At 39.3% G+C, this 24,285-nt stretch overlaps 1 protein-coding gene across 1 annotated transcript in view; it reads left to right on the forward strand.

The window, feature by feature from the left end:
• Nucleotides 1-24,285, forward strand: part of PCOLCE2 (procollagen C-endopeptidase enhancer 2) — a 72,711-nt gene that overhangs the window by 32,838 nt on the left and 15,588 nt on the right. The window contains exons 3-5 of the mRNA XM_019753573.3: nucleotides 10,617-10,872; nucleotides 15,309-15,433; nucleotides 18,144-18,280. Of these exons, the coding sequence (XP_019609132.2) occupies nucleotides 10,617-10,872; nucleotides 15,309-15,433; nucleotides 18,144-18,280 (518 nt within the window). The remainder of the gene's footprint in view (nucleotides 1-10,616; nucleotides 10,873-15,308; nucleotides 15,434-18,143; nucleotides 18,281-24,285) is intronic.

Raw genomic sequence — 24,285 nt, forward strand, 5'->3', positions numbered from 1 at the left:
TTCTTGAAAATATTTTCATATTTTTTTCTTAGATCATTGCATAGACATCAGCTCTATCCTATAAAAACTTTCCCCCCAAAATCATACGTGTCATTAAGAAGAAAACATGACACAGAGGGCACTAGCAAAAGTCTCCCCTGGCTTTTATGTCTGTTTTCCTCAAGCCTTGCTGTCAGACAGTATGTCCCAGTGGCTTTTTCTCCAAGAATCTCCACCAATTGTGTTTATCCTGTGCTTGATTAACTCATGTTGACAACTCCTAAGAATTGTAGGAATATCCTAAAAGAATTTACGTCCTTTGTTCCATTTTTTGAAGGTGTGAAGAAATTGGCTAGCGTTAATTTCCACGACCTATCTGCAGTCTTCTATCATGAAACACAGCTAAGAAAAGGAAATGAATATCCTTACTTTAAAAAATTATAATCCAATATATGCAGAATGAGAGATTATAACAAAGCTGATTGCTTGGGGTGGGGTTTTGTTTGTTTGTTTGTTTTTACAAACTTTTAATGCTGTCTCTCACATGTCTTAGTGGGACCGCAGCTTGTCCCAAGGAGGCGCTGCTGGGTTCTGGGTCATATGGACACTTGGAGTTTATGTTTGATCCTAGCTGGATATGTGCTGCTGTGTCCACAGCTGGTATTTAATGAATATTTGTTAATTTGCAGAACAAATAATCAAATGGCATAGGGAATCCCCAAAGTATTCAGAGATCCGAGACTAAAATATATGAAGTGAAGATAGATAACTTTGCCCCTCTCTATCCTCCCTTTCCTGGCACCTTTTTGATGCCTGGGCCCAGCTCCATGTGCATTCAGTTACTCAGACACAGAGGAACCAGAATGGAACAGTCCTGCCTGCGAAAGGTTCACAGTCCACTGTGAGGCAGAGCATACACCCCAGACCCGGAGACCCTGTGGGGCCCTATAGATGCTGAGAAGTCCACCAAAAGAGAGGGGAGAACAGTGGGCTCTGGCAGTTGAAAGAGGAACGTAATGCCTCCTAGCGTCTGGTTACTCTGGTTGAGAAGTGCGAGGGTGGCGTGTTCCTAGAGAAGGTGCATTTGGCCCAGACTTTGAATTTAGGCAGCTGACGTCTGATATCAGGATAAAGGGTGCCAGGCAGGGAACGTACACATGACCTCACAGAGGAGGGAAAGGAAAAGGGCTGGGTGTTTTTGAGCATGGGTAGATTGGCACCCTACATAGGAAGAGCTGAGGGAAGGTGATACTAGACTGTCAGAATGGGGTGGCCTTACATACCATTATTCTAAGGAGCTTGGACTTTATTCTACAGGTAGCAGGAAACCATTCTGTTACACTATCATCCTTTGATTCTTTAGCAGCTATTAATTTAGCCAACATATGGTTTTTAGGATCCAGTGGGGCAGCTTCAAACTTCAGAGGAAATGACTACCCTAAGGCCAGGGTAGTCACATGTTCTCATTTTTCCTGGACAGTTCCAACATGTGCCTGTCATTCTGGGCATCTCATATGGTTTATCATTTGTCATGGATTTTTCGTTGTTCGGGAGAAATGTTACTCTTAATAGTTGCTATAAGATAATCGAGGATGGATTTCGTAGAGCTTCACTTTGTACTTTCATCTTCTGCCATAGTCTTTTCTAGAAGTGTCATACATCATATGCAGTGCCGAGTTCTCTGTTCAACACATAGTTAAAACTGAAAGACAACCAGTGAGAACTGTCTGTTTTTTCCTGACACAACTAACATCTTCCAAGCATAGCACTCAGGACCCACACTAGTCACAGAAACAGCGTGGGCATCAGTCAGTAGGTTCAGTGACTTCTTCCAGTCTCGGGGGCTGGGGGGATGAGTATTTGCTGCTGCTGCTGTCAGGCATGTGATACCAGTGCTGTGGTGGGTGCTGTGGCCAGTGAGGGGCACGAAGCCAGCAGGGTGCCAGCTGGCTGGTCCTGTGGACCACATGGGAAGTATAGATTCATTTACTTGAAGGATACGCTGGGATATGGAGGCTGAGCTGTTCTGCTATAGAACAGTCTGGCTGCTCTTGCCAGAGTGGTTTTGTTATGTATTACTAGGTATAAATCTACCGCTCTTTGTTTTATAAATCTTTGTTTTATTGTTTGGTAGTGCTTTTTTATTTTGCAGTAAACCATTTCAGGAACAAAGAGCTAAAAAGAAAATGCAGTTCTCAAGGAAGTTGATGAAAGAATGACTTACTTAGAGGATTTGTCACCACTCACATCCCAGTAGGGTCCTAATGACATTATTAGCCCCAGGGAAACCAGAAGACACACATATGTGAAAGAGAAACTCTCCAGTGAAACTTACTTTACCTCCTGCCCAAAGCAAGTCCGAGGCCTGCAGCGCTGCAGGATCGCCTGGCCCTGCCCCGCCGGAATCACCGCAGCAGAGTTCCTGCGGCTCCGGGTTCTGCTTTGGTGTTCCTTCACTGTTTTTCCACCTGTGCTTTCTCTTGGCAGACTTGAGTTCAGTAACCCCCGCGGTGCTGCATGGCCACCACAGCCATGATCTTCCCCTGACGTTTTCTCCTTCACCTCAGGCAGCCTTTGCAAAAGGCGCTCATCCCGAAGCCCAGCCTATGGCTCACTTCGTAGCCAAGCCGTCAGCAAAAGACCCATCTTCCTCCCAGCTCAAGCCGTACTCACGGCTGATCGCCTTCTCACCTCCGCTGACCAGCCCCAGACGGAAGACTCGGGGTCACAGGAATAGTGCTCAAGGGCCCGTTATACTGTAGCACTGGCCACTGAAGTGCCAGCGCGGACTTCGCGGATGCCGAGTTTTCTCGCTTCTGTGAGAATGTATCACCACTTCAAATTGTCTGTTGCCTCCCTTGCTATTTACACAGCGTGACATTGCGTCCACTTTTTTGGTGGCCACGTTACACTTTTGATTCATATCGAACTTATAAGCACCAAAAACAACGAAGGTGTCTCTACAGCTGCCTGTCACAACTGCTGGGTAAGGACCACCGGTGAATGTCACTGTCCGTTTGTTGATCAGTATAACTAGCACACAGTGGAAAGCTGCTGTACAGACAACCCCCCACACATAAGTGCCAACACAGAAAAAGGTTGTTTCTTGCTCAGGTCACAGTCCCATGCAGGTGGATGGCGGTCCCTGGTCATTGTCCTTTGGGCCTTAACTCCTGCATAGCGCTGTTGTCTCTTAGGACCTCCAGTTTCCTCCACCAAATCCCTTCCTCAGAGCAAAAAGAGAACTGCACAAGGATTGCATGGGACCTTTTATGACGAGGCCTGAAGGAGAGTACTCACTTCCACCTACAGTCTACTGACCAGGACTTAGTCACGTGTCCCCAACCTGACTGCAAGGGAGGCTGGGTAATGTTGACCTCCTGTGTGCCCAGGGAAAGAGGAAAGGAAATTGGTGAGCATTTCCTCAGTCTCTGCCTTAGTCAGGCCATGGAAAACACAGGGGGTTACGAGTCAGGAGAGGAGAGGAGACGGGCTTTGCCATTAGCACCACTCTGAGCCATTTCTAAGCTATTAGCACCACTCTGAGTCATTTCTTCCTTCCCAGAGGGGTGCTAATGCCGCTTGTCTTGTACCTGTGAGTTTATACTGACACACAAATGTATGTGTGGGCAATAGGAGTTGTGGCCTGCATTGTTTTTTAAAATCTAAGATTATAAGGCTCCTAGTCATTTATTCAATAACTAGTTTTTGAACTTTTGTAATAGCCAGGCACTGGACTAGCTATGGACAAGCTCTGGTCTTGGGAGCTTACATTCTGGTAGAAAGACAGATGAGAAATGATCTGTAGAGAAATCACATGGTTATGTGGTGTAAAAAAACTGACGGGCTCAGGATAGGCCTCTCTCCAAAGGTGACACTTGAGCTGAGACTTAAATGATGAGGGAGAGGCAGACAGGTGAATATCAAGGAGAAGAGTGTGCCAAGCAGAGGGACCAGACTGTGCAAAGGCCCTGAGGTGGAAAACCAGCTCAGAGGATTTCTTGAACAGCCAAATTGTTGTATGAGGCGGAAAAATGAGGTTTGAGAGATATTCAGAGGCCACACCATGCATGGCCTTAAGCTCTGTGTGCCTAGTTTCCTCGCCTATAAACTATAAAACTGGGCCAATAATTTTAACTCCATAAGGTTGCTGTAGGGATAAAATGAAATCATATGCGTAAAGTGCTTAGAAAAATACCTGGCACCTGATATACACCAACTAAGTGTGTGGCTGTAACTAAAGTGAGGATTTTATTCCAAGCTCATGGGAGAGCTTTGGACAGTTTTCAGCAAGGGGTGTAACCCAGTCTCCGCTGGTGGTGCCTCTTGCTGGGCTTGAGGTGGTTGGAGGTTTCCTTCCTCCTTCCAGACATCGAGGGTATAAAGGGCTCTTTTTGGTGAAATCCCCAACCAAAAAAAAAAAAAAAAGAAAGAAAAACTACTCAAAACATGACATGTTATTTCCACTAATAAAAATATGTTTTATTTTCCAAACATTTATAAGCTTCCTTCTTTTAAAACAGGAGCATTTAAATAAACACAGAATATACATTAATAAGGTCTAACCTTCTGATTTATCCCTCTCTTGAAATATAGCCAAATATTTGTACATAAATTTCTCTGGATTACATTTGGGGGGTATATGTGAGATGACACTGTGCTGCCACACCCCCTGAACTTCATGTAAATAAAATCTGCCCTGCATTTTAGAGCAAGCTTGCTTTCACACATATCTCTTTGTGGAAGAGGAAAGTCTTAGAAGATAAAACAGTGGCTTTGAAAAACAAATCAAACAGGCTGGAGCAACAGAGCTTGTCACTCAAATTAGTAAGTGATGTGTTAGGGGAAGAGACTGTAGACAAAAGGAGCGTTACCATTTCTACAGAAATCTACTCCACACAAAAGAAGCTGGCCTCGTGTTTGCATTTTGCTCATAGTATCTTGAAAAGGCAAAAGTCAGCTTAAAACACAGTTGTCTCCCCACTTGTTTTCTGGCAGCAGCTGGGCATTGGCACTGGCACCGAGACTTGTCTCATCAGCCTGTGACAATCAGGACATCCCAGGGGCTGTGGGGTGAGCTAAGGTCAGTGTTGCAGCACTAGGTTTTGGCTCACACAGGACTCGGCTGTTGATAGGAAAAAACACAAATGTAGAATTGTTTTTCTACAGGCAAATAATGAATCCCCTGGTCAATATAATCTCACAAAACAGTCACTAGGTCTAATTGCCACCAAAAAAGCTTCTTGATTGAGTTTCTGCATTAAGTGTTAGCATTTACAGGAGATTTGAAATATAAAGTTTCCCCAAATACCTCCATTTTGTAACAAATGGCTTAGAAAGGGGAGCAGCCTTCTGGAGCACTGTTGCTGGACAGGGCAGCAGCTATGAGAACCACAGGAGGTGGAGCCACCAGGAGGTACCTCGTCCACACTTTGTGCAAAGAAGCTGGAGCCCCACGTGGCTCCCAATTGACTCTGGCATTTAATAAATCTTGATGCATGTCCGCTTTGGGCCATGCATTGTCCTGAGGTTGGGGATGCAGCAGGGAATGAGGCAGAGGGATCCCTGTTTTCTAGAGCTCTACCTTTCAGGGAAAACTTGTTGCCGAAAAACAGATTCTTGGTGGTCATTACAGGAAAGAATTCAGGGAACTCACCGAATAAGCCAAGCAAGCAGATTTGTTTAAAAAAGGACAGTACACTCTCAGGATGGTGAGAATGGGCATGCCCAGAGAAGAGCAGCTGCCCCGAAGAAAAGTGAGGCTTGGGAATTTATCACAGTTACCATGAAGGCCTGAAATATTCGACAGTTAGGGCTGGCGTTGTAGGTGTTCCTAGGTGGGTCCTCGCTGACCACTCCTTCTGTCGGAAGGAGGGAATTTTGTCCTCATTTCGCTCTTGTCAGAACTGCCATGGTAGGCCAGCCCGGGGGCTCAGGTGGTGTGGTTGGAGTCCTGTGTTCCTAACGCGGAGTTCACTGGTTCAATTCCCACGTGGGCCAGTGAGCTGCGCCCTCTACAGCTAAGATTGTGAACAACAGCTCTCCCTGGAGCTGGGCTGCCGTGAGCAGCCGGAGGTCAGTGTGAGCTGCCCTGTGCTGCCATGGGCTACCATGCTGCCATGAATGGCCCGTGGCCAGTGTGAGTGGCCGGCAGCCATTGTGAGCGGCTGGCAGCCGGCGAGAGCTGCCGTGAGCTGCTGCGAGCAGCCAACCGACGACACCAGCATGGGCCTGGGAGCTGTGTCCTACACAACTAGACTGAGAAACAATGGCTTGAACCAGAGCGGGGAGGGAGGGGGAGACGGAAGAAGGGGGACAAAAAAAAGAACTGTCATGGTGACACAGGGGATACAGATTTTCCTAAACTACTATGCTAATAATATTGTAATCCACATAATTAGCTAAAGTTTACCTAAAGTGACAAGATGGCATCCTGGGTCCTCTCTTGGCCACTGGAATCATCTCCTCCCTCCTTAGTCTCCTCTCACCTCCTCCATTCCCTTCCTGCCCCTCTCTCCCTGTGGCCCTATTCTTTCTGCCGACAGTAACAAACTTACCGTGAGTGAGTTGAGCCATCTCATGCTCAGAGCCACAAGGGGCAGGCTGCTAACTGGGCAGAATCCATCTTTTGAGGGGAACTTGGGGGGTCTGGGAGTGCCTTCAGGAAGAGGTGACCTTGAAACTAAGACCCTAAGCATGAGTACAGAAATACAGAAGTGGGAAAGTGTTCTAGGCAGAAGGAATAGCTCATGAAGGCCCTGTGTGTTTTTGTTTTAATTTTTATTTTTCCCCTTTTTCTTCTTCCTCATCCAGAAAATTCAATGATGCCCAGATCGTACTGTGATGTGTATAGCATTAACCCATTTTTATTCATTTTTAAAACACACAAAAACACAGCAATACATTTTGCATGGATACATATACATGTATATAAAAGTAGTTTGAATGATATAGAAGAAAATCCACTACATTTGTGACAGTGGTTGTTTCTGAGAAAGGAGGGAGAAGTGAGACCTGGAACGAAGACAAAGGAAACCTCATTTTGTGTGAAATTTTTAATTTCTTTTTTAAAGAAGACTTTAAAAAGATGCTGACAAATTGTTGACAATAATAATTCTGAACAGTCGGCACCCAGATGTTTGTTATATTACTCCATGTATCTATATATCTTTCTGTATTTTAAAAATATTCTTAACAAAGAAAAACCAAGAATACAAACTGTAGATTCTTCAAGTGGAAGGATCATCTTCAGAGAATTTGCTTTCCAAAGTCCTTTAGGACAATACGAGAACTCAGCAAAGTTTGCATCACAGCGCAGTAGACAGTCTTGATTATTTATATAAATATGACAAGCAGCTGCTGCATCACAGTGAAAGGGTTTGCTGTATATGTGTCACATCACATGCGGTAGGATTTCTCAGGACAAGATGGCGTTTGTCTCTGGTCACTGTGGACCCACTACTGGTACAGGTTTCCTCTGCTTCCTTTCTTCATAGAATTTGTGCCAGGGTTCTTGGGATCAACTTGTGTTCAAACTCGCAATGATGTAACCCAGTTTTTACTGCTGGACATACTGTGTCTCGTTCTCAGAGAAGCTTCAACTTTTCATTGCAATGGGACCCAGTAAAGAACTTTTGTGAAGGAATGATTTATCTCACTGGGGGTGAGTAGTCAAGGCCTGTGTCCATTTCAACAGCCTGACTACAGGAATGAATCAACAGAATTTTCTTAGTGTCAAAGAACTGAGAACTTAATGAAACAGGACTATGCTGTCCAGTGTCTTCCTTGTTGTCATCTAAAAACCTCATTTTTATAAATTTTAGCCCCTGGCTCCCTGTCACTGTCTTCAACATTCTTCCTTGTGATAATTCATAGTAATTTCAGTATATTTGTCAATGATCCTTTTGGGTCTCTAACCTCCTCCATTCCAATGAGCTTATCCTCCATCATTCCTCAGCCACCCCCTTCCATGGTCATTATGCTTTCCTACACTACAATCCAGGTTGTTACTGTCCTCACTCCACTGCATCCTGATTTCTGTCCCTACCCAGCTTGGGGTCTACCATTATGCGCATTCCCCTGCTTACATCCTTAACTCTCTTGGCCCTCTCTTCTTCCATAGTCCTCACTTAGCAAACACCCACCCTCAGCCACCACCTTCCAACCCCCAACCCACACTGCTGAAATCCAACAGTCTGCCTGCTCTGCACCTCCACCCAGGCCGCCTGCTACATTTCCCTAGTGTAAATGTACACACCTTCTCTGTTCTCAAACTACTAAAGCTGCTCTCGTATCCACTCTTGCTGCTGACCACCTTGTTTCCTATTTCACTAAGAAAAGAAAAGCAATCAGAAGAAAAGTTTCATGTGCTCTCACAACCTCATCTGCTAACCTGCCTGCACCTGTCTTCCTTCCTCTGACTGGGACAGCCATCCACACTCCTATCTAAGGAAGCCTCCTCCATCTGACCCTTAGATCAAATCTCCCCTGGTTTGCTCAATGGCATTTCTCCAGCAATTCTCCCTCTCTCCTCCTTCATCAGTTTTGCCCTCTCTGCAGTATTATTCCCACTGACATGCAAACATGCCTTAATGTAGCCCATTTGAAACTGGTCTTGACCCTCATCCCCTTCCAGTAACCCTCATATTACTCTTTTCATCCTTCCAGCCAAACTCCTTGAAAGGCTTGTGTATACTCATTATCACCAATTCCTCTCACTCCATTTTCTCTTCAATTTTTCTCTTATCAGGCTTTGTCCCTGCTGCTCCACAAAAACATTTGTCAGAGTCATCACTGACCTCTGGTTGCTATATCCAGTGGGGATTTCTCAATCCTCATCTTCCTGTTAACTCAGCTGACCAGTTCTTCCTCCTGGACATACTCTCTTTACTTGGCTTCCGGGCACCACACCCTTCTGGTCGCCATCTACTCACTGCTTCAGTTTCTATGGCGGTTTGACATCATCTTGAAGATCTGATGACACTGGAGTGCTCCAGGGCTCTATTGTTAAGGCCTCATCCCTTTTTTTATCCTCACTCTGAAGATGAAGAGTCGCACAACTTTGAATTACCCTCCATAATGTTTGTCAATACATTTATACAAATAGTTATTATTCATGCAAGGACAATCCAAATTAAATTAATTTAGTTCAAAACATTTTCTTTGGCTGGGTATTTTTCAATGATTCATAGAGAGCTTGCTTATATTTAAGATTATAGATGGCATCACATTATAACAATTTTCTGATCATGGATTAATAGAGATTGCATGCAACAAACCAAAACAGAAAACAAGGAAGTTCTATAACAGATATCTCAGTGAGAATGTTTAAAAATTAAATTGCATTTTCTGCTATCAGCTTCTTAGACTGTAGCTTTGGACCTTCTGAAATTCATACCATTAAGATAAGCTCCTAGCAATTAGAAGGCAACCATGGCAAAGCCAAAATATACCCTTTCTTGTGACTACTCCATTACAGATTTTATGTAGGAGTGTGCATGTGTTTGACACAAAAGGCAAGTAGCACTGAAATACTTCCTCTTATTGTAGGAAAAACAAAATCATGGCACTGAACTCACGAACATGGGGAAGCTGTATTGTTAAAGTATCTATTGACTCTTGAGTGTGAGATAGTTAATTAAGATGAATATAAACTAACCAGTATGGCTTGTAGGTTGTTGTTGTTTTTTTAAATCACTGACCTTTGTCATCTGTAAGTTTTTACAGAATAAAATTCTTATGCTATTCAGTGGGGACGTCGTGTAGTTGAAAATGTGAAATAAGTCTGATCGAAACTATATGACTAAGCAACTTGAATGAGGAAATTAAAAGATGGTGTGAACTGAGAAAGAAATGGAGCTTTTGTAAGAATTCTGCCAAATGTTTTTGCAGCCATTTTGTTTTCTACCTATTCAGGGAACAAGGAAGAAAACATCATAAGAATTATATGGAGGAAATTATGGTGAATAAAGTCTTAGGAGAAAGTGAAAACTCATGATTTTCATCAGTGCATTGTGTTTCAAGTTTACCTAGTATATAAAGTTTTCACCTAAAAAACAAACAAAATCTCAGTGACTTGGAGAAGAGATGATGCAACAATTACTCAGTTAATGTAATCAGTATACACAGCTGATCTGGATTTTTCAGGACCCAAAGTGACTTATCTATAAATTAGCTGCACAACTGCCAGATAATTCCTTTAGTTTGAACTTGTTGGAAACATTCTATTTCTTGAGATTGACCCATTGTATTTGTGAGAAACGACATTTCAAATGTTTCTTTGCCAAGCATATCTTTATATACCTTGATATTTTAGAATATGCAAATCTGTGCTAAGGTCCAATCAGGACTAGTATTCTTTGTATGAATAAGACTCACCCAATATTTAGAAGCTTTGTTGAGATGAACAACCTAGGAATAACACTGTGTACCCTAGAGTATTGTGGATTTGTCAAAAAGAATAAACACTTAGATTTTATTAGGAATATCTTTTCTGGCTTAGTTCAGATTTGAGGGGTGGGGGGAAGCATCATCTTGGATATTATACTTTTATCTGCTTACTTTAGTAATTGGTACATGAGAAGGCCTCGGATGTTGTTTTCATGGCAAAGTTTTCCAATTGGCCCTTTTCTCGGCAGGTTCCCAAGGGAAAAGTGGTCGTTCTCAATTTCCGATTCATCGATCTGGAGAGTGACAACCTGTGCCGCTACGATTTTGTGGACGTGTACAGTGGCCACACCAATGGTCAGCGCATCGGGCGCTTCTGTGGCACCTTCCGGCCGGGAGCCCTGGTGTCCAGTGGCAACAAGATGATGGTGCAGATGATTTCTGATGCCAACACAGCTGGGAATGGCTTCATGGCCATGTTCGCGGCCGCTGAACCAAATGAAAGAGGTACTGTTTCTATATAACGGCAGTAGGGCAGCTCACAGTTACTGGGTACCCACTGTGTGTCAGGCACTGTTCTAGGCACTTTATATGGATTTACTACTTTCATTTCAAGTTTAAGAGAAGTTCTCCAACAGAGCACTAATAAATGCCACCAAGCTACCAAGAGATCATTAAAAAAAAAAACCAGTCTTTTTTTAAAAGCCCATATATATTCTTGTAAAAATTCAAATATAGAAATTCCTGGAGTAAAAATGTGAAGTTTGTGGATATAGATATAGATATAGATATAGATATAGATATAGATATAGATATAGATATAGATATAGATATAGATATAGAAACATACCCCTTCACCCCACTGTAGTCCCTTCTTAGAAATAGCTGTGTGTATTCTGGTGGTTCCCTTTCTATTTGCACTTAGAAAATGCACTATGTGTGTGCACTTTTGCAATAGCTTTTTAAAAATACAAGTAGGATCATGGATTCCTATTGTTTCAAAACTTTCTTTTCACTTAACACTATGTTTTGGGATATTTTCATAGCAGTACCTATGAGCTCCGAAGTATAGAAACCTCTGTCTTTGAAAGATAACTGCAGAGGGCAAGACCTGTTAAATTTGCAGCCTTTTGCCTGAGGGAGTGCTTTGTCTGCTCTTGCTTTAGGCTATAGAACAACATTACTAGTTGAGATATCAGAGGACAGAATCTGGGTCTGATAGAGCAGCCAGAATATTTGGGAGGAAATCCTGGCTGGAAGCTATAGAGGAATTGAAGCACAAAGTCTGTCTGTCTATCTATCTATCATCTATCTATCTATCATCTATCTGTCTGTCTATCTATCTATCTATCTATCTATCTATCTATCTATCTATCTATCTATCTATCATCTGTCTATCTCGCCATCCATCCTAATCTTTGGCTTACAGCTAAATTCTACATATATGCGGGAGAGCTTAGATGGCCTCAAACCAAAGCCTCAGCTGGAAGATAAAAGAACTGACAGAAACTACAGCTGCTGCCCTCTGCCAGAGAGACATAATTTGAGCTTGGATCGAGCCAAGTTAAATGCCTGCTAGAACAAAAATCATTTTTCATAGGGACACAACAGAATCTAGAGTCTCTATAATATATCATTCATAATGTCCATTATCCAATCATATGATGAAACCAGAAAAGTATGTCTATATTCAAGAAAAAAAGCAGTCAATAAAAACTGACCCCAAGACAACTCAGATGTTGCAGTTAGCAGACAAGCTTTTTAAAGCAGCTATTATAAATATGTTTGAGGACTTAAGGGGAAGTGTATGTATAATAAACAGATTGAGAATCTCAGAAGAGAAACAGAAACTATAAAAAAAAAGGATAAAATAGTAATTCTAGAGCTGAAAGATACAGAATTTGAAATTTTTAAATTTACCTGATGGTCTTACAAGCAGATTAGAAATATTGGAAGAAAGAGTCAGTGAATTCGAATAGAAATGATGTAATCTGAAGAACCATATTAAAGAAAAATATTAAAGAAAAAGAGCCCCCGAGGCCAGGTAGACAATATCAAGTGGTCTAACACGTGTAATTTGAGTTCCAGAAGAGTAAGAATGATAATAATGCAGAAAAAAATCTGAAAAAAATATCTGAAGAAATATTTCTGGCTTAAAGCCACCAAAATTTAGTGAGGAGCACCATTTATAGACCAAAATCAACAAACCCCAAACAGGATAAATAAAAATGAAGCCACACCTAAGCACATCAAAATTAAATTACAAAAATCTAAAGATAAAGAGAAAATCTTAAAATCAATCATATAAAAGCCATATTACATACAAGGGTAAGACGCTGTGAATGATGGCTTTCTTCTCATCAGAAATGATGGAGACCAGAAGGCAGTGGACGGCATTTTAAAAATGCTGGAATAAAACTGTCAACCTAGAATTCTATGGCCAGTCTTCAGAAAGGAAAGTGAAACAAAGACATTTTCAGATAAACACTTGCGTCACAAGAAATATTGAAGGAATTTCCTCAAGTTGAAGGGAAATGGCTCCACAGGGTAACACAAAGGTAATGGAAGGATTGAAGGCCACAAATAATAAAAGACTGTGTATTATTTTCTTTTCTTCTCTTAATGTCTTTACATGTGTTTGTTCCAAACAAAACAAACTACATTATATTGTGGAATGTATAATGTATGATATATATGTATAATATATGACATATGTACAGTATATATATGACATATATATGACACATATATCATATATATAAATATGTAAATAGAACAAAGGATGGAGAAATAGATGGAACTATAGTGTTGCACATATACATACATATACGATACATGAAGAAATACAACTCTAACTCTAGGTAGATTGTGATAAGTTAAAGATGCATATTGTGATCCCTAAAGTAACCACTAAAAATACAAGAATTGGAACTAAAAGGCAAAAGTTTAAAATAGAATACTAAAATTATTCAACTAACCCAAAGAAGGCAGGAAAGGAAGAACAGATGGAACAAAAGAAAGGTGAGACAAAAAGAACAAAATAGTAAATGGCACTAAATTGAAGCATATCAATAAAAACATTAAATGCAAAGGATTAAATACTCCAATTGAAAGAGAGTGAGTATTAGAATGGGTTAAAAAGCAAAGCCCAACACTGTGGTCTACAAGAAAACACTTGAAATACAAAGTCAAAATAGATTGACTGTAAAAGGATGGAAAAATATGTGTGAAACAAACTTCACACAGGAAGATATATGAATAACGTATAAGTACACGAAGAACTACTCAGTATCATTAGTTAACAGCAAAATGCAAATTAAAAGCACATTGAGATACCATTACATACCCACCAGCTTGGCTAAAACATCAAATGGTTGCAAGCATGTAACGCAACCAAAGTGCTCATACCACTTGGGGAAACTTTTTCAGTACTTTTATATGAAGTTTAATATCTACATCTCCTCTTGGCCCAGGAATTGAATTCCTGTGTATTTGTGCAAGAGAAATGAAAATACATTCCACAGAGAGATTTGTACAGAAATGTTCCTACCAGCTTTATTCACCCAATAAGGGAAACTGGAAACATCCAAGTGAATATCCACAGGAGAATGAGTACACAAATTATGGTTTCCATACACTGGAATATTACTCAGCAATGTAAAGGAACACATCACCAACACACACAGCAGCTTGTAGGCATCTCAGCTGCTGTGCTAAGCAGAAGTTTACACACTATATGACTTCATTTTTTCGAAGGTCTAGAGTAAAACTAATCTGGAGTGGCATTGTTCAGGACAGTGGTGTGGAGAGTCAGCAGAATGACTGGGACGGGATACAGAAATTTCGTGAGAAATGGATTCTATATCATCATAGGAGTGTGGCTTACATGGGTATATTCATGTTTCACGATTTTATGGCTAAGATTTGTGCATTTCACAGTATATGAATTTACCTCCTCTAAACGTACAAGTCAATAATAATAAAAAAGCGGATGGTGCGGATTGGGTAGCAGTATTGAGAAAAAGAATAGTATATTGATGATAATTGTTGAAACTGGGTGATGGACACATAGAAGTTCATTATATTATTCTATTTACTTTGTATATGCTTGAGATTTTCCATGAATAAAAAGTTTTAGAAATTATGCCAGCCTCAATTTTTAAATGCAGTTTTCTTAAATTTAGAGATTTCTTTTAAGAATGATTATCATCTGTGTCAAAGAACTATTTCATTAAACTGTATTATTTCCTTTAGTTTTCATTAGTTTTTCTTTGTTAGTTAAATTCAAGTTAAATTAAATTTAGAACTTTGTATTAAAATATATTTCTAAATTTATTACTGTCAACCTAGCAACACATATGCATAGAGATGTCTGAATGATATTTGTCAAATATTAACTGTGGTTAGATTTAGGTAGTGGTATTTGGGGTAATCCTTTAATTCTTTATGCTTTTCCGTATTGCTGAAATTTTATAATCATGTATTGTTTTTACAAACAAAAATTCTTAAAAGTTGTTAAAAATGTATGACATACCAAGTTTTCTGGTAATGAGTTTTCTGTACCAACTAATTCAAACTTTGTCCATGAGCATGGATTTTAATCCTATCTATAACTATCCTTGCCTTGAGGGTTGTTACAATCTATGTAATTGGTTGAGCCTGCACAAACTCTGTTGTGCTAATGTGGTTTGTCAGGAGAGAGAGAGAGAGAAAGAGAGAGAGCGAGAGAGCGAGAGAGCGAGAGAGCGAGAGAGCGAGAGAGAGAGAGAGAGAGAGAGAGAGAGGTTAGAGGAGGCTCTGTGACCATTTTTAAGAGAGAATTTAAGAGCTTTTGCTATTGTCTTTATTTACTGTAGTATCACCTAATATTCCAAATTCCTAATCTCCTCATAACTTATGTGAGGGTATAAACTTGGATTTTTTTTTGTATTTAATAACTTCAGGGGATCAGTACTGTGGAGGACGCCTTGAAAGACCTTCCGGCTCTTTTAAAACCCCCAACTGGCCAGACCGTGATTACCCTGCAGGAGTCACTTGTGTGTGGCACATTGTAGCCCCCAAGAATCAGGTGAGATTCCTGAAAATATGAAGAAAATGTGCATGTGTGAATGGCCTAGAGGGTGTGAGGGGCCCGACTCCCAAGAGCTGTGGGTACCTGGCGAGGAGAGTGCTGCTGGACGCAGGTACGGCTTCCTGAGAAGACCTGGTGAACATTGCTTTGTCTCTATTTGACTGGCAGGGTTATGGATTCAATCTCCTATTATAATTGCAATTTTCACAACAGGCTTTGAAATACAAATGGTAAGCAAATCCCATGTGGAAGATGCTATAAGCAAGAGTGCCTAACTGTAGGAAGATAAAAATCCCCAAGTACATACATGTTTCCGGTTACCATTTGCTCCCAACGCAAAGCCATCATGTCCTCATAATTCCCATCCTAGTCACCAAACCAAAACCAGTCTGACTGCTTCACTTTGAGAAAGCCAATGCAAGCAAGCCACAGCTTCTCTTCAAAGAACAAGTGCTCTGGTGTGAAAGCTAGTCTGCTTTGTGGGGTTTCTTTCTTGTTATTTAAAATAAAACTTGTGCAGATTCCCCACGAATGACTTTATTCATTGTTCTAAAACAATCAACAGAAGGTCTAGTTTTTCAGTGTTTATTAGTTGGTGGTTACGTGAATTTTTACCCTTGTTGGAAACCATTCTCAGATATTAATTGCAGGACAAAACTTAATATGGGAATAGACCAAGCCTATTTTGTGGACTTTTGAAAATAACTTTAAAAAATTATTATTACTACAAACACTACAGACTTTACTCAAAATGTGGTGAGCATTATATTACTGTTTTTTAAATTTCTAAACTGACCTTTTGTATCGCTTCCATGAATACTGTTTGCCATGTATTCATTTTTTAATGGAAAATTATTCAGACAAATATACCGTGCTAGTTAGTGATCTGACTATACAGCACATGCACACACACACTTTGATCAGAATTCCAAAACTTTTATTTTTAAGAAAAAGAAAATGTCATTTATTTAGTAATGAAAGGTTTTGTAAGTCTATTGAATGTTTCATAGTTTAAGGTAACATTTAAAAAATTACATTTCTCATACATTTAAACCATTCTGTAGTTCTTGAGATTGTACTGGTCATTTTTTTCTCTGTGATGTTTGTATGTATGTTAGACTAAATAATTTCAACTTAATTATACTTACAGATTACAATTCAGCATCTTTTTCCCATTGTCCTTTTCTTTTATTATTTAGATTTAAATTTGGGTTTTATTTTATTAATGTGATTTTTGGCTTCAGCCAGTTGAGTTGTAGTCATTGTTGTAGTGTGTGAGACGGCAGGAAGCCCTGTCCAAAGGAGAAAATATAATGGGAAAAACGTCCTAAATAATTGCTGTGTGAGTCTAAGGGCATTTTCTTCTGCTAAAGACTTACCTCCATGTTTTTTATCATAGCTTTCCCCTTTGTCCTCCTATTTACTTACTTATTTTTTTATCTCCTCTGCAAAAGTTGTTATGTGACTAATTTCTAAGTAGAGAGAGTGCAGCCAATTTTTTAATAACCTGGAAAGCCTTTTATTACTAACTGGTGAGAAGTTACTGGACTCAAAGTTACAGGAAGTTACAGGAACTATTTTAATATAATTTAAAGCAATGCTAAGTATGAATAAGCCATTATTCACCCATCACTGGTTGACATTTTTTAAATGTGGGTAAACATGTAAGTCTGTGGCAGTTCTCTTCAAAGTCAAAATTTGCCTTTGGTACCTCTGAGGCTGTTGCCGTTATCATCTTTACTGTATCTGAATCTTCTTTAGCTAATAACTGTGTGCTGTCCTAACTGGAATTAGTGCCCATTGTCTTCCCTAAGTGGCAGGAAGGGCTGCCTGCTTGCCTACCGACCCAGCTGTCTGGGAGTCATGGGTATTATGAACCCCATGAGATTTCCTTTGATTCACACATTGGCGGTGCTCCTGAAAAATCTGTTTGTAAGGGGAATGATTGCCTATTAAACCCAAACTTCCTATTAACTTAAATAATTTAGGACTCTTTTATTAGTTTTAGTGCAAAAACAATTAAGAAATACTTAGGAAATCTAACACCAACTTTGTGTATCAATGCTTTTATGCAACCTCTTTAAAAAGCAACCACATTACTGAGTAGGCTGTGCTCGGTAGGCACGTTCTTCAAACATAATTCAAGAAGACATCACAGGCCCTCTTCCCTGAGCCCCTGGTCCCAAGAATTTAACTCCTTTACATGTGATGGGAACATGAGTCTCCTTCCCTCGAAAGGGCAACAACTCTACCTACCCAAACACAAACTAATATTGGGTACATCTTAGATAATACTTTTAATTTCTATTAGTTTTCTTCTAGATATGAATGAAGTTGGGATGTAACTCCCCTTTCCACTCCAATGCATACCCAATTACAGCCTTAATGTAGGTTGCTAGGGTTACATAGTGTTTCCATACTTTCATAGCTGTAAGTGAACAGAACTCCTAAGTTTAAGATCTTAACTAGGGCTGATCTGGGGTTGAGATGATTTTTTGGAATGATTTAAAATTAAATAAAAAGAATACCACAAGAAATGTGAATAACACAGAAGAAATATGAAAACAAGAGAAAGTAATTGGAACAGAATGAATACGTTTTACAAGGAAAATCATGGTACCCTACAAATCTGGGGAGAGGAAGAATGCCATTTGAGATTATTCAGCAATGCTATTTTGATACTGCTAATGTTGTGCTTTCACCAAAGCTTATAGAATTAAAGTTTGAGAAGTTTGACGTTGAGCGCGACAACTACTGTCGATATGATTACATGGCTGTATTTAATGGTGGTGAAGTCAACGACGCCAAAAGAATTGGAAAGTATTGTGGCGATAGTCCGCCTGCGTAAGTAGCGCATATTTTATTCCATGAATATTTTAGTGAACCTACACTTGTTTCTTATTAAATTGCCCAGTTACATTTTATTTTCTGGAAGACTTCATGTTCTTGCTGTTTTGTTCACAAATATTTGCGGTCTATAACCATGGAATAGCCAACCCAGAAAGTAAGGCAACATTAACAAATGTAGAGAGGCCTGGACAGCCAAATAGATAAACAGAAGCAGGAGGGTGATGCCCAGGGACAGATTCTGAGCCAGGTACCTGGGAACATCACTGCCCTACAAGGGTGAAGTCAAGCATCAGAGTGGAATTGGGAAAATTCTGAGAACCAAACGGGGTGAGTACTGGGAATGCAGGCAAGAAAACCAGAAAGCTCACAAGAGATGCACCTGACTTTACGGGATCAGAGTTCTGTCCTGGATCCTTTGGAGCCTTGTGGGGCCTCCTCACTCACACTGTTGCTCAGTTTTTTGTGGAGTGAGCCTGAAAGATTCCGTGTATTTATCATTGAACGTTTATGGAGCTAAGAGCTCTGCCACTTCCCAGCTGTGTGACATGGGGCATGTTACTTTAATAATTAAGAATTTTTAATACAATTAAGTTAGTTATAATTTAACATTACTGTCACCAAACTGGACTTCAAAGGTGAATGTGTTGGAGAAAGGCTCGTTTCTAATGTCCTAATGATGTCCCTTGTATTCTTTTCCTATTGCTGCTATAAAATGAGTAGCTTAAAACAACACAGTTATTGTCTTATTTCTGCCGAGGTCAGAAGTGTGAAGTCAGTTTCACTGGGTAAAAATCAAAGTGTCAGCAGGCCTGTTTCCTTCTGGGAGCTCTGAGGGGAGAATCCGCTTCCTTGCCTTCTTACAGCTTCCAGAGGCTTTGTGTGCTTTGGCTGTGGCTCCTTCTTCGATCTTTTAAGAGCATCACTCCCATCTCTGCTTCTGTGTCGTCATGTTGCCTTCTCTTCTCTGGTAGTCAGCCATTCCTCTTATGGGACACTTGTGGTTACATGTAGGGCCCACCTAGATAATTCAGGACACTCTCTCCTTCTCAAAATCCTTAACTTAATCATCGCTGCAAGGCCCTTTGCATATTTGCATATAAGGTAAGACATTCATAGGTTCTAGGGATTAAAATATGGACATTATTCAGCCTACCACACCCTCCTTTATTCAAAGCCAGTATTTTCACCTCTATCCTACTCTGACCTCCTCATTTTGTCTCTTGAAACTTTCCTCTACCCAGTACTCCTTGTTTTTTCCATCTTCAGCTCTGCCTCCTTTTTAAAATTACTTCCTCATAACCTATAAACTTAAGTTATTCCAAATGAAAAAAAAAAAAAAACCACTCTCTCGACTCTCTATCCTGCTCTAGCTTTTTCTGCCATGTCTCTCCATCTCTTTATATCCAAATATTTAAAAAATAGTTTCAAGTTTCACTTTCTAGCAATATGGAAAATAAGCTACCCTTTAAAACCATCCTAGAATAAACACCAAACAATGTTTTTAAAGTTAAAAAACAAAACAAAACAAAACGAAAAAAACAATGCACTGCTGAATTGGAAAAAATCATCAGAAGTCAAAAATGATTAGAAGCCCAAATCCACAGAGATGAATCTGTACTCGAAGGTGACCTCTTCCTTCAGGACATGTGCCAGTTCTTGATAATCTAGAACTTCATTCTTAACAAACTGTGTTTGGGGACGGGAGACAAAGACCACAGCATAAAGAAGGGACCTATAGAAAGTGACACCAACGTGATTGAATTCTCCCCCCTCCCCAAGGTAGACAGTAAGGAGGATTGGCTGCTTTGGCCTCGGCTGTCAGTAAAGGGATGAAGAAGTAGTCTCCGATGAGAATTCCTAACCAAAAGCTAGTCGAGAGTTTGACGTTACAATTTACACTACCTGACTGTTCTAGAAAACCATAGTCAGTAATTTAGGTTAAAGAGTTTCCAATTTGGTAGCACCCACAGAGGCTGACAAAAGAAAACACAAATTCTCTGGAAGGATGCGTCTTAACTCAGGCTTTAAGGATGCCTATAAATAGAGTTTCAAGAAACATGAGTTTCCAATAAAAAAAATTGCAAAGGAGAAGCCAACGTAAACAAGAGTCTACAGAAACAAACAGTATAATCAGACCCACAGAGGGCATATATAGTAAAATAATGAGATACAGAATGTGCAATAAGTATGCTTAAAGAAATTCATGTAAAATATATTAATTGAGAGCCTACAAAGTGCAGGCTATTGTAAATATGACTAAGAAACAAGAGACTTTCAGAAATGATCAGACAGATTTAATAAAGAGCTTAATAGAATTTCCAAAGCTAGCCATAATAACTTAAACAAAAAACTTAATACATGTGTGAAATAGCTGATAAGACATAGATCCAGAAAGAATTAGGGAACCGAGAAATAGATGTGAAATAATTGCCTGGAATATAGCACAAAGAGCCAATGGCTGGAAAATACAAAGGCAAGGTTAAAAGTCACAGAGCTAGAGTGAAAGGATGTCATACACATTTCATCAGAGCTCCCTAATAAACATTAGGGAATGCAGGAAATTTAATATTTGAAGAAATAATAGCTGAGACTTTTCCAATAGGATGAAAGATATCAATTATCAAATTCAAGAAGTCAATAAATCCTAAGCAACAAATATATTACTATATCCATTCCTATATGTATTATAGTAAAACCACATAACAGCAGAGAAAGAAGATGTTGAAAACAGCAAGAGAGAAAACATAAATCATCACAATGGAAGTTAGACAATCTTAGAAGAATATCTTCAAAGTGCTGAGGCAAAATAACTTAAGCTTGAATTATTTACCCAAAAAAACCTCTCTTTTATGAATGTGGGTAAAATAAAGACCTTTTCAGTTAAACAAGAGCTGAGACTGTTTACTACCAACAGACTTCATTATGAACTTCAGGCAGCAAGCTAATGATTACAGAATAAAGGATTGAGATGCAGGAAGAAACACTGAGCAAAGATATTGGTGGTAAGAGTTGAAGGATTCCATGGTCCTCGTATTATTTGAGAATAGGGTGAAGATATTATAAAACTTGATAATATGCAAATATGGATGTCAAACTTAGGGTAACTTCTAGGAAAAGTAGAAATAGAGTCTTTAACTTCCAAAACAGTGAAGGAAAAACACAAAATGAGAAAAAAGTTTGATCCAAAAGAAAAGGGAATAAAGAGAAACATTAAAAAAGGTAGACCAAATAAAAAGCACAAAATAAAATATCGCTAGATGTATCTATAATCAAAGAAATGCAAGTGAATCAAATCATAAATGAAAAGACAAAGAGTGTTAGGCTGGATAACAAAGTAAAATCTAGTTGTATGCCATTTATAAGACACATTTCCCAAAAAATAAGAACACAGAGCATTTGAGAATAAAATGATAGAAAAAGATATTGGAAACAAATGCTGATTGAAAGAAAGCTGGCATACCTTTATTGATATCAAGAAAAAGTAAATTTTATAGAAAGTATTACTAGAAATAATTACTATATAATGATAAAAGGTGCAATTTAGCAGGGAGGTGTAATAATCATAAATTATATGGACATCAAAAATATATAAATAAATAAAAATAAATGAATAAAAATTAAAAGAGCATTATTATAGGAGGAGATTTTAAACACATCTCTTAATAACTGACAGATTAACTGTGGATTACAGAAAAATGGAAAATCAGGATACAGAAGACTTAAAAAACAATTACCAGGCTTGTTCTAATGGGTACAGAACACTGCATCCAACAACAGGAGAAAATACGTTTTTGTCAAGTAGAAAAATGAACACAGGAAAAAGAAAAAGCCAGAATTGGCAAATGATGATTTAAGAAATTTGATCTATAATTAGAAGTTATCAAGGGGGGAGATAAATAAGCCCAGATTGCTTTTCTCCATGAGTTCTAACAAATGTTTGAGAAACAGAATAATTTCAACACTACACAGTTTGTTCCAGAGGAAAATGGGGATTGTTCCACAACTAGTTTTATAAGGCTTGTAAAAATTGACAGCAAAACAAGGTAAGGAAGTACAAGAAAAGAGTATTAAAGACCAATCTCACTTATGAATGTGATGAAAAGTAAATCCTAAAAGAAAAATATTAGCAAGTCAAATCTAACAATGGATAAAATATACTCTCCGACCAGGAAGTTAAGTTTGGTTTGACTGTATTAAATCTATTCATTTTATACCTTATCAGATTACAGTGTGACTTGTAGATTTATGTTTTTATTTGTTGAAAACATTAATTTATTCAAGAATATCTTTTCTTAAATTGCTTGAATTTAAAAGTTTGTATTTTTAAAGAGATTATTTTAATAGCAACAAAAATATAAAATAATAATAAATGTAAAAAATCGTGTGCAAGGCATTAATAGAGAAAATTATAAAACCTTACTAAAAGATATTTTAAAAGGCCTAAATAAATGGAACTGTATACTATTCTCATGAATAGGAAGGATCAATACTGTTTTAAAAAATCAAAATTGGTTTTCCATTAAACCTGACAGTCTGATTCTAAAGTGTACGTGGAATAGCCAGGGGGTGGGACGGATGATATTCAGTTCTGAAGAAGAGCCTGGCGGGAGGATTTGTTTCACCACAATGGAGCCATATCAGAAAACTGTTGTAATTAAGACAGTGTGGTTTCATCAGAAGGATAGACAGATTGAGTAATGAAAACACCAAAGAGAGGCCAGAAACATCCATATGTGTCTGAAGATTGGGCACATCACAGAGGCCCACAGGTCTGCAGGTAAAGGATGCCCTATTGCAAAGGAAGGTGGGAACAGTTTTTATTCATGTGAGAAAAATTGATTATATTCATATGTAATATCATACAAAACTCAATTATAGATGGATTGGGGACTTAACTGAGAAACTTGAATGAGAATTTCTGCTCATCAAAATACACTTTCAAGAGAGGGAAAAGAGAAGGCACAAAACAGAAGCAGATACTTGCAACACATTTATTTGACAAAGATCTAGGTGCCAGAATATATCAAGAAATCCTAAAAATTAATAAGGAAAAGACAACTCAATAGAAAAAACATGGGTAAAAGACATGAAAAGGCATTCCCAAAAGAAGAAAGCTGCACAGTGAATAATCTTTGAAAGGAGTATAAATTGTTACAACCACTTTGGAAGTCAGTTTGGCATCATCTAATAAAGGGGAAAACGAGCATATACCTTGTGGCCTGGCATAGAGCACATACCCCATCCTCCTGGTGTGCCCGCTACGGACACGTCTGCCCACGTGCACCACAAGACAGACACAAGAATGTTCTCAGCAATATTGTTTGTAACTGGGCTGGGGGAGTAAACAGCCAGATGTTTATCAACAAGAGAATAGTTCAATTGTGTTGTAGCACACACTACACAGCCGTGAAAATAGTGGATGACTCTCACCGTTATAATGTTGAGGGTGAAAAAAGTAACAGAAAACTACATGCGATACCCTTTCATTTATATAAAGTTTAAAAGCATGCAAACCTATACAATACATTGTTTAGTGATGCATATGTGTTGGTAAATCTATAGAGAAAAGAAAGAAAAGATTAAGCACAAAATTCAGAGCAGTGGTTGCCTCCATGCGGATAGGGGTCGGGGAGGAACCGGAGGGGGTGATAAGCGCTACTCACTTCTGAAGAGTTTGTCTGGAATAGCTTGATTGCCTGCCATCAGCTAACACTTTCACCAGAGGAATATTTTCCCATAGTCAGAGTATTTCTGGGGTGGGGCAGTGTAGAAAGTGAGAAAACCTGTTTGGGGAGGGTTCTCCATTAAAGGTATGACTAGAAGGAGTGTCGTTGGGTGGTGGGACATCACCTCACCACCCCCGTGTCTGGTTCAGTGCAGTATCAACATCACTGAATTCAGTTCACAAACATTTCCGACGCCGCTGCCACGTGGTGGGCTGTGTTAGGTACCAGGAACAGAAAGATACATTCAGACAAAGGTAAGGAGTGGGAGGGAGT

The sequence above is a fragment of the Rhinolophus sinicus genome, chromosome 17, assembly GCF_057876585.1.
Source record: "Rhinolophus sinicus isolate RSI-liver-muscle chromosome 17, RSI-T2T, whole genome shotgun sequence".
In the NCBI taxonomy this organism is placed as follows: Eukaryota; Metazoa; Chordata; class Mammalia; order Chiroptera; family Rhinolophidae; genus Rhinolophus; species Rhinolophus sinicus.